The following is a 12,065-nucleotide window of genomic DNA, read 5'->3' on the forward strand; positions in this document are numbered from 1 at the left end:
TTGGGCTCTGTGCAGACAGCTCAGAGCCTGGAGCCTGCTTCGGATTCTGTGTCTCCCTCTTTCTCTGCCCCTCCCCCGCTCACGCTCTGTCTCTCTCTGTCTCTCAGAAATAAACACTGAAAAAAAGTTTAAAAAAAAAACCATAGTCGACACTGAACCATAAAATTATTAAGCAGTTTCTGTGCTCCTAGAGCCCCTTTCTGTCTTCTTTGAAGCTTATTCTTTTTATAGTTGGGTCTCAAATGTGTGGATCTGCCCAGATAGGTTTTATGATTTTCATGTTTTATCTGGGCAGATAAGTCTGTAATCACTATGGGTAAAGTCAAGAGAGCTTGATATCAGAACACCTGGGTTCAAGTCCCAGCTCTGCCATTTGCCTTACCCTCTCTGAATGATGTTTCCTCTGTCATAAAAGGAGGAGAATTGTACCTCCTACCAGGCCTGTGAGCAGGATTAAATGAGAATACATTCATCAATCTCTGAGCAGAACATGGCATGTAGAAATCACACATGTGAGTGCAACACCAACATGTCACAGTCATGCGTGTAGACACATGTGCACCCAACACTCGTGTGTGTATCACTTACGTGCCTTTTACCATCCTCTCAGAAAATCTGAGAAGAATACTTTAAATGCTTTCTCTCCTTTATAAGTGGCATTAAAGCTTGTGTTTAGAATGTCAGTTGGGGCTGTCAGTGGATTTTAAGAGTAAGTGTGTCCCTCACAAACCTCATTGATCATCGCCCCGACCAGAAAACGGACTGTCTGGAAAGGCTGGAAAGAGGACAAAGTTAAAGACTGGAGATGTTACATTGATAAAATAAGGGGCCATCACTCATTTAGTTCAGGCAATTTAGTTTACCATGGACAAAGATTTGTTTGTTCATGCCTCCCCAACATGGCAAGAAGTTTATGCAGAATATTCAAAATCATACTGTGTTAGTCACAGAAGTCCACCCAGTAAAGAAAAATGGGCTCAAACATGGGCTGTCCCACTCACCACTGGAGTGACCTTGGACAGGTCACGTAACTTTTCTGAACTGCAGTTTCTTCCCCTGACAGGTCCGCTAAAGAACAAGAATATCTCCCTGGAAAGAGTGGAGTTGATGCATATAAGCATCCTTTTAAAGTTGAAGCTCCATGTGGATTATTACTAAGAACAAGTATCTTCCTGCCCTGCCCTGGGCACTACATTTTAGAGGGCTCCATTCAGGTCCTCCACTAGCTACACCAGGGCAAGGGACTAAAGGACTAAGGGGACCTGCTCCCCCAGAGCCTGAGCCCCCCTTATAGACCATGCTCAGATATCCAGAACCCCATAATTCTCTGCCTAAATGTCTCCAAACCAGCCTCCAGGACCTGCACAAGCTCTTCCGGGTATCCTTCTCCCCTGGGTATGGCGGAGGCTGATTGTTTATGGAAGGTGTGGATGAGCAACTTGTTTCCACCGCTCTCATGAACACCCCCTTGGCTCCCGTCCCACCCAACTACTGTTCTTTTCTTCTAAAGTTTGTTTATTTTTAAGAGAGAGAGTGCAAGTGGGAGAGGGGCAGAGTGGGGGGGGGAACAGAGGATCCAAAGCAGGCTCTGTGCTGGCAGCGGGGAGCCCAATGCAGGGCTCGAACTCAAGAAACGTGAGATCATGACCTGAGCCGAAGTCGGACACTTAACCGACTGAACCATCCGGGCGCGCCCCCAACTACCGTTCTTTAAACAAGCCAAGATATTCCCAGCTCCACACACTTGCAGATGCTTTTCCCCCCGCTTAGACATAGTTCCCTCTGCACCTCCTCTGAGTCAAGCTAATGCACTGATCCTTCACTGTTCAGCTCAAGTGTCTTCACCTCTAGGATGTCTCTCCTGGACTCCCAGTCCATTCAGCTCACCCCAGGCTCCCAGAGCGGCCCGGAATGCTTCTGTTATAACACTGATCACCCTGAACTGTGAGGAGTACATAGCACAGAAGTGATGTGCACAAATACTGCCACCTACAGGCTGCGTGATCTTGAGTGAGATTCTTAACCTCTGTCCCTATGCTCCCTCATCCATCTATAACGGGGCTAGTAACAGAACCCACCTCGTAGGATGGTTGTATTAAATAAGACACCATAGTAAAGCCCCTACAAAGGGAACTGGGAAAGCAGCTATCAGTAGAAGTTAGCTGTTAGGATTACTGATCTCTATTCCAATTAGAATGTAAGTCCCTGGGAATCCAGGTCTTACTCATCTTTATTGCAACAACTTCGGTCATCAATTAAAACAATGTCATGAGGGACAGTTTGGAGGAATAAATGAAGGAATGAAGTGAAGAAGTGAAGGAAGGAAGGAAGCCTTTTGGGACACCCTATAATTTCACTAAGTCTCATCCAGCACTCTATGCAATTAATTCCATCCCATAACATATAAAATGCCAATATCTTATGGGTGTTTTTATTTTTTTAACTTTTTTAAATGTTTATTTATACTCAGAGAGACAGAGCATGAACAGGGATGGGGCAGAGAGATGGAGACAGAATCAGAAGCAGGCTCTAGGCTCTGAGCTGTCAGCAAAGAGCCATACGCGAGGCTCGAACTCACGAACCGTGAGATCGTGACATGAGCTGAAGTCAGACACTCAACCGACTGAGTCACCCAGGCGCCTCTCTTCTGGGTGTTTTTAGAGCCATAAGACAGCAAGAGACCTTTACTCCTAACAAAGAAGCAATTTACAAAAGAGGCACCTGATGTGAATGTGCCACGGCCAACTGAGAACATCTAAGTCAGAAAACTGTCTCCTAAAATCTCAGACTCTGGACCAAGATTTTAAACAACAATAAAAAGTATTTATATCTCATGCATTCCGTTCAGCACTGTGACCATTAAATTACGATTCTCCTGCCATCCTTAGGCAAGACAAGTCAAGTCACTTTACACAAAACAGACCATTGGCCTCATAAACAACTTAGAGAACTTTCAGAGAGAAACATACTTAGCAGTTTGTAAGTTCATTGTCTTGCTATTATTGGCTGCCTTCAAATGAAATTTATGTGATTTCGAACAAGAACTATTGTATCACTCCTAAGAATTACCAATCTCCCCGTGTGCTTCTCAAATTCACTGTCTTGTTGCACAGTGCTTAAGAGGAAGTGGATGCTTGAGCAGGAAACTCTTAGTAGACTATTGTTTCATGGTTAGATCTACCTTAGTGACTCCTTATAACAAGGTTTCCCAGGCTCAGCACTTGATATTTGGGGGCTGGAGAACACTTTGTTGTGGGGGCTGTCCTGTGTGTTGTAAGGTGTTTAGCAGCACCCCTGGCCTCTACCCACTAGATGCCAGCAACACCTTCACCTAGTTGTGAATATATCCCCAGACATCCCCAAATGTCCCCAGGGCTGGGGCAAGGAGTAGGGGAAGCGGGAAAATACTGCTCTGTAAAAATCCCAAAGGCTCAGTCAGTAAATATCTGCCAATCTTCCATGCAGCCGGGAAACTCAGATGTATTCTAGAAATATCTTCAATGGTACTTTCTCCTAGAACCTGTCCCATATTTCTCCAGGCACAATTAGTCACTTCCTCCTCCGTGTCCCATAGCATCCTATTCAATCTGCCATTGTGGCATTTCTCCGGAACGTCAGCTGTGTGTTTGTGGATTTGTCCTGCTATATCCCGGCTCCCCGACAGGACTGGTGGTGTTATTGACACCATGTCTATCGCCATCATCATCACTATCATCATCATCATCATCATCATCATCATCATCGATCATCATCTATCAAGTACTGAGCTTTTCCTGTGTGTCTGTCACTGTGCTAGCTACTCTCCATGCATTATCTCTTCCATCAACAATCCTAAAGGTATTAGTAAACTCATCTCATGGAGGAGGAAGCTGACACTGTAGGTGGCTAAGTGGCTTTATCATGTTGCTAAAAATTGTTTCCAGGCCCATCTTCAGCAATGAGACACTAAAAGGACAAGATATCTGTTATCATCATCTTTGTAGCCCTCCTCCCCAGCCAGGTTCCTAGAGTTAAGTAGGTACTTGGTAAATAATCAGTTCAACAATTAGGCATTGTCCCAAGTGCTGGAATATAATGAGGCATGAGTGGGATGCAGATTCTAGGAGAGCTTCTCCTCCAGCAGAGGAGACAATATCTCAGGAGCTCATTTTGGTGGGGAGGGTTGTGCTAGAGGAGGGACCAACAGACTGCTCCTGTCGGGGAGAGTCAGGAGGCCAGGTAAGACCCCTTAGAGCAGGTCACACCTGAGCCAGGAGGAGAGCATTAAAAAAGAAAGCAATTTAGTATTGCCAGAATTTGCAATGCGCAGCAGGAAGGAGACATAAGCAAGATCCCCCTTTGGGGGTCTTTGCATGCCATGCTAAGTACTTAGACCTTCTTCTGTAGATAGATGGAGTCCATGAGAGTTTTAAGAATGAAGGTTTTCCAGATTTCCCTTTCGGAGAGACCAGTCAGAGGGTAGATTTGAGGGGAGGGAAATTAAGAGCAGGAAGACCAGTTAGGAAGTCACCGCAGCAATCCAAGCAGGGAACATAAAACTCTGAAATGTTAGTTCAGCCAACCTGTTGAAAATATGCCTATTTGCCATGGGGCCATATTTGGAAACACAACTGAACTCGAGTGTATAACTGTCCTTTGGAAGCCTCTCCTCTTTATGAGTCATGTCTGCGGTATGGATGACCGCAGCCTCCCTGCAGCTCTCGTCTCTGCAGTGCTGCTCCCTGACCTCGTGTTTGGTTCTTCACTTATCCCAAGATCCTGTTGAATGTTGCCTTCCTAAGCACCTTGCCAGATTTAGCCAGCTGTCAACTAATCTTTGCTAGGTAGCAGTGGTGTGCCAGAGCCAGGGTTTACTGAGGCACGAAAGCTGATGGCTGAAGCTTCAGGATTTTGCAAGCTGGTTTTCCTCACGATGGCAGTTTGAGATTGGCCACGGTGGGAGTAGGACCTGTGGAAATTGGCAAATCCTGAAAAGCAGGGGCCCTGCCCCAGCTCCCGCTGAGAGCCGGCTATTAAACACTTACCAGCACAATACTGCCAGTGCGCCTTTAAACTTCATCCTTAACTGTATTCACCTTTTATAAAACTAAGCTATTGTATAAAATTTCTGCAAACTTCATTATTTATATATTCATTGCAATTCAATTGCTACTTATCATTCAGCTGTTAATTATGTACCTGTTCTGAACCAAACCCTGCCCTAGATCCTGACGTTAAAACAGGGCATAAATATGCACACGACCCTTGCCTTTTCCCTGTTCTCAGTGTAGATGCAAAAGCAGATACAAATCAAATAACTGCACAGGTTAGGATGAAATTACAGCTGGGATCGCTGCTACAGAGAAGGGCTACATGGTCCCATGAGAGCACACACTAAGGCGGGTAGGGTCCTGATCTACTGTTGAGGGTGTGGGGAGAGGTGGCCGATAGCAGAAGTTTCCTATGAGGAAGGGTCATTTGAGCAGACATCTCAACTAGGAAGACAGGGTAAGGGGAAGATCTACTAAGCAGATCAGTAGCTCTACATCTTGACTTAGGGCTGACTTCAGTAGTCTATTCTGCCTCAGTGGTTCTGTAGAATCTAGAATCTGCATTTATAATAAGCACTCCAGGTGACGCTGATGTACATGGTCTCTTGACCACACTTTGAAAAATACTGAGACGAAGAGCGTACAAAGATATCCAGTGTTTATAGGTATGCAAAATTTATTAAATATCCATTTCTCGTGGACCTACTATATGTCAGGTATTGCCACAGGAATGCTCACCTCTATTTGTGCCTCTCCTCTCCTGGTCTTGACCCTCTTCTTCTGGGCACCGTTTTCCCCATCTGCAAAATGAGGGAGTTGGACTGTAGGATCTCAACATGCTAAGACCCTGAGAATGTGTTTTCACCCTCCCTGTAGATGCACTTGCCGGAAAGGTTACGTGGGTGACGGCTCGATGTGTTATGGAAACATCATGGAGCGACTCAGAGAATTAAACACTGAACCCAGAGGAAAATGGCAAGGAAGGCTGACCTCTTTCATCTCGCTCCTGGGTATGCAGCTACGGGTACAGGTTTCCACGTAAAGGGCAACCTTCTTTCAGGCAAGACACCTCCAAGATACAATCATTCAGAAAGGGGTGAGCAGGAGAGGCAAGATTTATCTATTGGAATTGGCCCTCCTAAGGAGGCATCTTGCAGGGGAAAGGGAAAGGGCAGGCAGCCTTTTCCAGGAGACAAGGAGTTAGTGCCAAGAGGTCCTGTCAAGCAGCAGTTCGTAGGCAGAGTCCTGAGGACAGGGTCCTGGAGTCACCACAGATTAACTGATCTGCAACAACGAGACGGGGCAGCTACTGATGTGAGGATGGAAACTGTCCTCTTTCCCTTGACCTTATGGGTCCTCCAGGTGTGAAGCAAGGTTGACAGGTAATACTGGGAAAAGAGATTGACTAAAACCTGAGGCTGTATCCATGTTCGGCAATGGGTGCCATTTGACTTTTGAGAATAGTTTTGGTTGGTGTGATCATCTCACACCTGGCTGGATGTTTAGGATTTTTGCCCTCCCCCCTCCCCCAAGGACTAGTTGTCTGTAGTGACATGTCCTTTCCCAGTCCTCCAGGCAGGGTGACAATCTAAAACGCCCTCATCATTTCCAAATGCACTTCAGGGGTCATTACCCCACACCCCCTTGAGAATGAAATAGTACAGCTGATTGCAGCCTTGGACAAGTCTTTCAATAAAACACAAGTTTGGCTAATCAACAGAAAATAAAACACAGACTTGACCAATCGACAGAAGTTCCAAAATAGCAAAATCTAAAATTTACCAGTCACCAAAAAATGATTTCCCGGAAAGAGCACAAACGGAGAATGGGTCAAGGCCACGTTGTCTGCATAAATCTTAACATATATCCTGCACAAATGCCCTTCTCTTTCCAGGGCATCCTACAGGGGACAAACATTTGTGGCATGCCTCAGGCTTCTTACAGCCTTCCTCTAAGAACTCAGACTATCCAGTGACAGCAGACAGGGTGACAGAGTGTTCTCTGCAGGTTGTGCTCTCGAACATTTCCCTGGACAAAGTCCTGTTGACCTTCTACCCATTTATGTAGTGCTGGTCAACCTTGCCTGCTGTATGAAAGCCCGGAGCCCCCCCTGACGTCCCAGCTTCTCCAGGGGGATAGAAACAGGACCAGCTACATAACTTGTAGGACACCGTGCGTAATGACAAGAACTCCTTGTTCAAAAATTATTAAACATTTCAAGATGGTAACAGTAGAATATTAAGCCAAGCATGAGGCTCTTCTGAGCTGGCCTTGGATGGAACAGAGCTGTGTCTTTGCTCACTGGGATGACAACTGCTCAGAGAGTCCGGCGCAGGGACGGTGACCTGCTGGGATTGGCTGAGGATTTTGTCACATGACCCTCGTAGAAGGTCTCATTCCAGGGTCTCCTTGAAGCCAAGGCTATGGCTGCAGGACATGCCACACAATTATGCAGAAGCTTTGGGGGCCATGGCATTATGAAGCCATTCTTTCTTAGAGAGCTTCCTAGTTTACCAAGGCCTACTCATGCCAATGAGAATAGAGAAGATCTTGATTCAAAGGGCCTAAATGGATCCCAAGGGCCATTGCTTGACTTTACTCTTCATGTGCCACTGATTCATTTGGTGTTTTCTTTCTTTATGAATTTCTATTCCTAAGACAAAGCCTATGCCTGGCCACTAAGTAACCTGGGACCATTCACTGTGCTGTTGCCCACAGACAAGGGACTAAGAGGATTCAGTGTAAGTATTTACAATAAAGTGGGAAACCTCTATTAAATGAAACCTACTGATGATAAAGATGATGATTTTGAGAGACTAAAATGGGGAACTATTTACAGAAAGTATACAGATTGTAAACACACAGCTAATTGAGTTGTCACAAAGTGAATGTACTTGTACATCCAGCGAGACCATTACTGGCTCCCTAGAGGACCCAAGGATGCCCCCTTCCAAACATGACCCCTTCAAGGGTAATTAATGACTGAGGGATCTTAACTATAGTCATGTGAAAAATAGGATTTTACATAATGCAAAACTGCTTACTTCCTGCAAGAATTAACCTAATATATTAGCTACATATTTGTTTTTTGTTTTTTTTTAATTTTTTTTTTCAACGTTTATTTATTTTGGGGACAGAGAGAGACAGAGCATGAACGGGGGAGGGGCAGAGAGAGAGGGAGACACAGAATCGGAAACAGGCTCCAGGCTCTGAGCCATCAGCCCAGAGCCCGACGCGGGGCTCGAACTCCCGGACCGCGAGATCGTGACCTGGCTGAAGTCGGACGCTTAACGACTGCGCCACCCAGGCGCCCCCATATTTGTTTCTTATAATCATCATAAATGATAACAGTGGTAGAGGAAACTAAGAGAAAACTGTGGTCTTCCATGTGAACAGCTGTTGTTTGAGGTGATGTCATGCAGTGGGAATGAAGCTCATAGCACCTGGTGGAGGTGTCCTATCATGAGGGTGTCAATGAAATTGTTACATTCAGATTGATGGAGATAATGGACATATTGATTTGCATACAAGTGGTTTATCTTCATCCACGATATTTTGTCACAATAATTGTTGCTGCATGGAATAAAAACACAGGAAGTTCCAGAACGTCTCACCCTAATCTGTCACCACCGTTGGACAATCTGAGATGAATCAACAATTTAACTTCAGAAGTACCCTCACATCTCTCCTACTGGGGAGGAGAACTCACAAATATTGAATGTCTCTGCACTATGCACTTTGCATGTGGTCTCTTGTTTAACATATAGGTTTTATTTACACAGTTAATAAAAAGCATCTGTTGATTGATTGCTGATGATATATAATATTGACAAAATGTCGACTTGGTCCGGTGGATTGCAAAAACCCTAAACTTACTGTTCAAAAACTCCATGGGTCTAGTCTGCACTTTCTTTTCATGCGATTTCTTGTTTCATTTCCATATGCTCCCCGGGCTCAAGATGATTCCCTGGGTGCCTGCACCTTCCTCGCTCCTGGTGGTTTGAGAGGACATTGAGCATCGCCTCCCACTCTCCAGATTGTGCTCCCCCCAAAGTCACCTGTATCTGAAAGGGCCCAAGCCCAAGTTAGGGAGCCCTGGCATTGATGTCTTTGATTGGCCAATGCCTGCCTTACAACCTCATTTTCTCCTCCAAACAACAGTGGAGACTGAAAGAAGTGGCTCTCTCTCCTCAGGTAAAAGAGCTCTTGATGGATAAAGAGTCTGCTCAGTACTTTGTGAAACTCCATGTAATTGCTGGGCAGATGAACACTGAGAGTATGAATAACACAGACACCTTCTATACCTTGACTGGAAAGTCGGGAGAAATCTTTAATGATGATAAGGTAAGGGGCTCTCTGATTTTCACTCCCAGAACAAAAGCGTCGGCTGAACCAGTGCCCACAGCCATCTCTGTCTGTGGTTGGGCTTGCAAAGTTTATGAAGAACTTCTTTCCTTCTCCCTTGTTTGTCAAAGCACTTCCCTATGAGGAAAGAAGCGAAGAACAACCCCAGGAAGGACCAGGCAGGAGGGGACTGTTGTGAAAAGAGGGTTATAAAGTGTGGGATTTTGCTCTGGTCTGAATTCATTGTCAAGAGAACATCATTCAGGTGTCAGGAGGAAGGAGAAGCTTTATAGTAAACCTGTTTCCTGGAAGCACCGGCCTAAAGCCAGATCAGCTTCCCTCTTACGGAAGGAAATAGACTATATTTGCTTTAGGTTGCTGGAGTTTATCTTTCCTCTGCAAACCTAACATTGCTCTCTCCTAAGGCCGTTAGGTCTGTTCCATTGTTTGAGTAAAACTACCCTTCCCCCCCTCACAAATAACTCTTTCTGTGACTTTACTGAGCAGGAAGGCACTTGATTACTAGAATGTACGTGTGTGGGTTATGGCCTATATCGTTGCATTTCACCAACTACCAATAGCTGATAGATTATTGAGCACTTACTCTATACAAAGTACTGAGGTGAACCTTTATTTATGTTCTATAAGACTTGCAACAACCCCATAAAGGAGATTTTTCAAGTGGGAAAACTGAGAGGTCGCAAGTAAGGGCCAGAGCCAGGATTCAAATGCAGGTCTCCTTGACTCCAAGACCTAAATCATTAAGCAGTGTGTTGTACTGTGTGTGTGAGGATAGATGGATGGGTGGATGGATGGATAGAAACCTAAATAGATGGATGAAAATTTTACTTCTTTTCTCACAAGGACATTCTTTCACTCATTCATTCATTCATTCATTCACTCACTCATCATTTATTCACTCATATTTCTTTCCTATAGCTTGTAAGAGCCACATAAAGGAAGAAGGAATTAGCTTTAGTCATTTATGCAGCAAAAAAAATTTTATTGTGTGCCTTGTGTGTACAACACTCTTAAGTAGGTGATAAATTTACAATAAATTGAATTGTTTTACCCTTTTTGACCTTGTGGTCTATTGGGGGAGACTTATGATTGCTTCTTCACATTTAGAAATCACTGGTAGTCATCAATGATTTCACACATTATCTCATCTGATCTTAACAAAAGACTAGTCAAATCAAGCAAGCAAATGCCATCTTTCCCATTTTGGGTTAAGTGACTTACCCACGCTCATATAACCCACAAATGGCCAGACCCAAGGACTTAAGACTTCTAATCCAGTACTCCTTCAAGGATACCAGCTTAATTTTATTTTTCTTGGTGTTTTAGGATAATCAAATAAAGCTTAAACTCTATGGAGGCAAAAAGAAGGCAAAAATTATACAAGGGAACATAGTTGCTTCCAATGGGCTCCTGCACATCCTCGACAGAGCCATGGACAAGATGGCACCCACATTTGAGAGCAACACTGAGGTGAGGCATTTCAGGTAAAAGTTAGGTCAGTCCAAAGCCATCTTTCTTTGTTCCCTGGAGAGTCATACTGAAGAAGAAAATGCACACTATGTGCTTGTCCTTTGTGTGTGCTAGGACCACAGCCATGGGGAAAATGGGATCATTTCTGTTTTCAGTAGAATTCTGGGTACCTCTGCCAACAGAAAGAAAAGCCTACAATAAAGACAGGCAAGATCTCAATTTTGTGACCTCTTTTATGGCCACATATGATGATTCTGTCCAGTGACCAGTTGTCATGAAAAGTTATCCCTCGTGCTTTGTGGAGGAGGGCAGTCCTCACCGCAATAAAAATTTATTCCTTTTGACTCGTTTGATGATGGCCAAAGTCTATTTCCGAACATGCACATCTGAACCACTAATTCAATAACAACAGGAAACATTCTATATGTGTTGCAGTTGACCGGGTTCTTTTCCATCCACATTCACACATAAATTCTGTCATGAACCTTTTAATGTTGGGACATCTATTTCTTAAACCACCTTATTTCTTCTCGTGATTTTTAGAAAACCATAATGACAATGTTACAACCAAGATACAGCAAGTTCAGATCTTTGCTAGAGGTATGTACTTTTCATGAATTTCTGGAAAATGGTTTTATGTCTTGTCTTTTGTATAATGAACAAGGGTGTCAATTATAAATATGTGCTGAGGAATTCAAGTATTTGTCAGAGATAGGTTGTAGATTTAAAATTTCATTTTTCAAATACAGGAAACCAATGTGGGACATGCTTTAGATGAAGACGGGGCTGGTGGACCATACACCATTTTTGTTCCAAGTAATGAAGCATTAGTTAATATGAAGGATGGCACTCTTGATTACCTCCTTTCTCCAGAGGTATGGTATCCTACTTACTCTGACGGCATCATGTCAGCATTACTGCCTCAGTCTGCACCCATACAGATTTTTTCCTAAACTAGGGATGTCCAATAAATAACATATGTATCACCACCTACCCTCCCTCAACCAAGGCAGAAATCATTAATCAATCACAGTTCTCTGGAACTATGGTTGTGGCTCCAATCTCCTGGTCAGAGTTCCAAGTAGCTATTACCAGTCAGTTAGACTGAGCACAGGAAATAAAATCTATCTGCAACCCCAGATCTAAATGATTGCTTTGATTTTTCCTGGGTCTTCAAATATTTCTCACTAGCAAAATCAA

The 12,065-nt window shown here is 44.1% G+C and overlaps 1 protein-coding gene across 1 annotated transcript in view; it reads left to right on the forward strand.

The window, feature by feature from the left end:
- STAB2 (stabilin 2) overlaps window positions 1-12,065 on the forward strand; it is a 167,042-nt gene that overhangs the window by 49,306 nt on the left and 105,671 nt on the right. Inside the window, exons 10-15 of the mRNA XM_030320397.1 lie at window positions 5,907-6,040; window positions 7,689-7,771; window positions 9,225-9,374; window positions 10,722-10,865; window positions 11,409-11,465; window positions 11,615-11,740. Coding sequence (XP_030176257.1) covers window positions 5,907-6,040; window positions 7,689-7,771; window positions 9,225-9,374; window positions 10,722-10,865; window positions 11,409-11,465; window positions 11,615-11,740 — 694 coding nt within the window. The remainder of the gene's footprint in view (window positions 1-5,906; window positions 6,041-7,688; window positions 7,772-9,224; window positions 9,375-10,721; window positions 10,866-11,408; window positions 11,466-11,614; window positions 11,741-12,065) is intronic.

This window comes from Lynx canadensis, chromosome B4 (genome assembly GCF_007474595.2).
Source record: "Lynx canadensis isolate LIC74 chromosome B4, mLynCan4.pri.v2, whole genome shotgun sequence".
NCBI lineage: Eukaryota > Metazoa > Chordata > Mammalia > Carnivora > Felidae > Lynx > Lynx canadensis.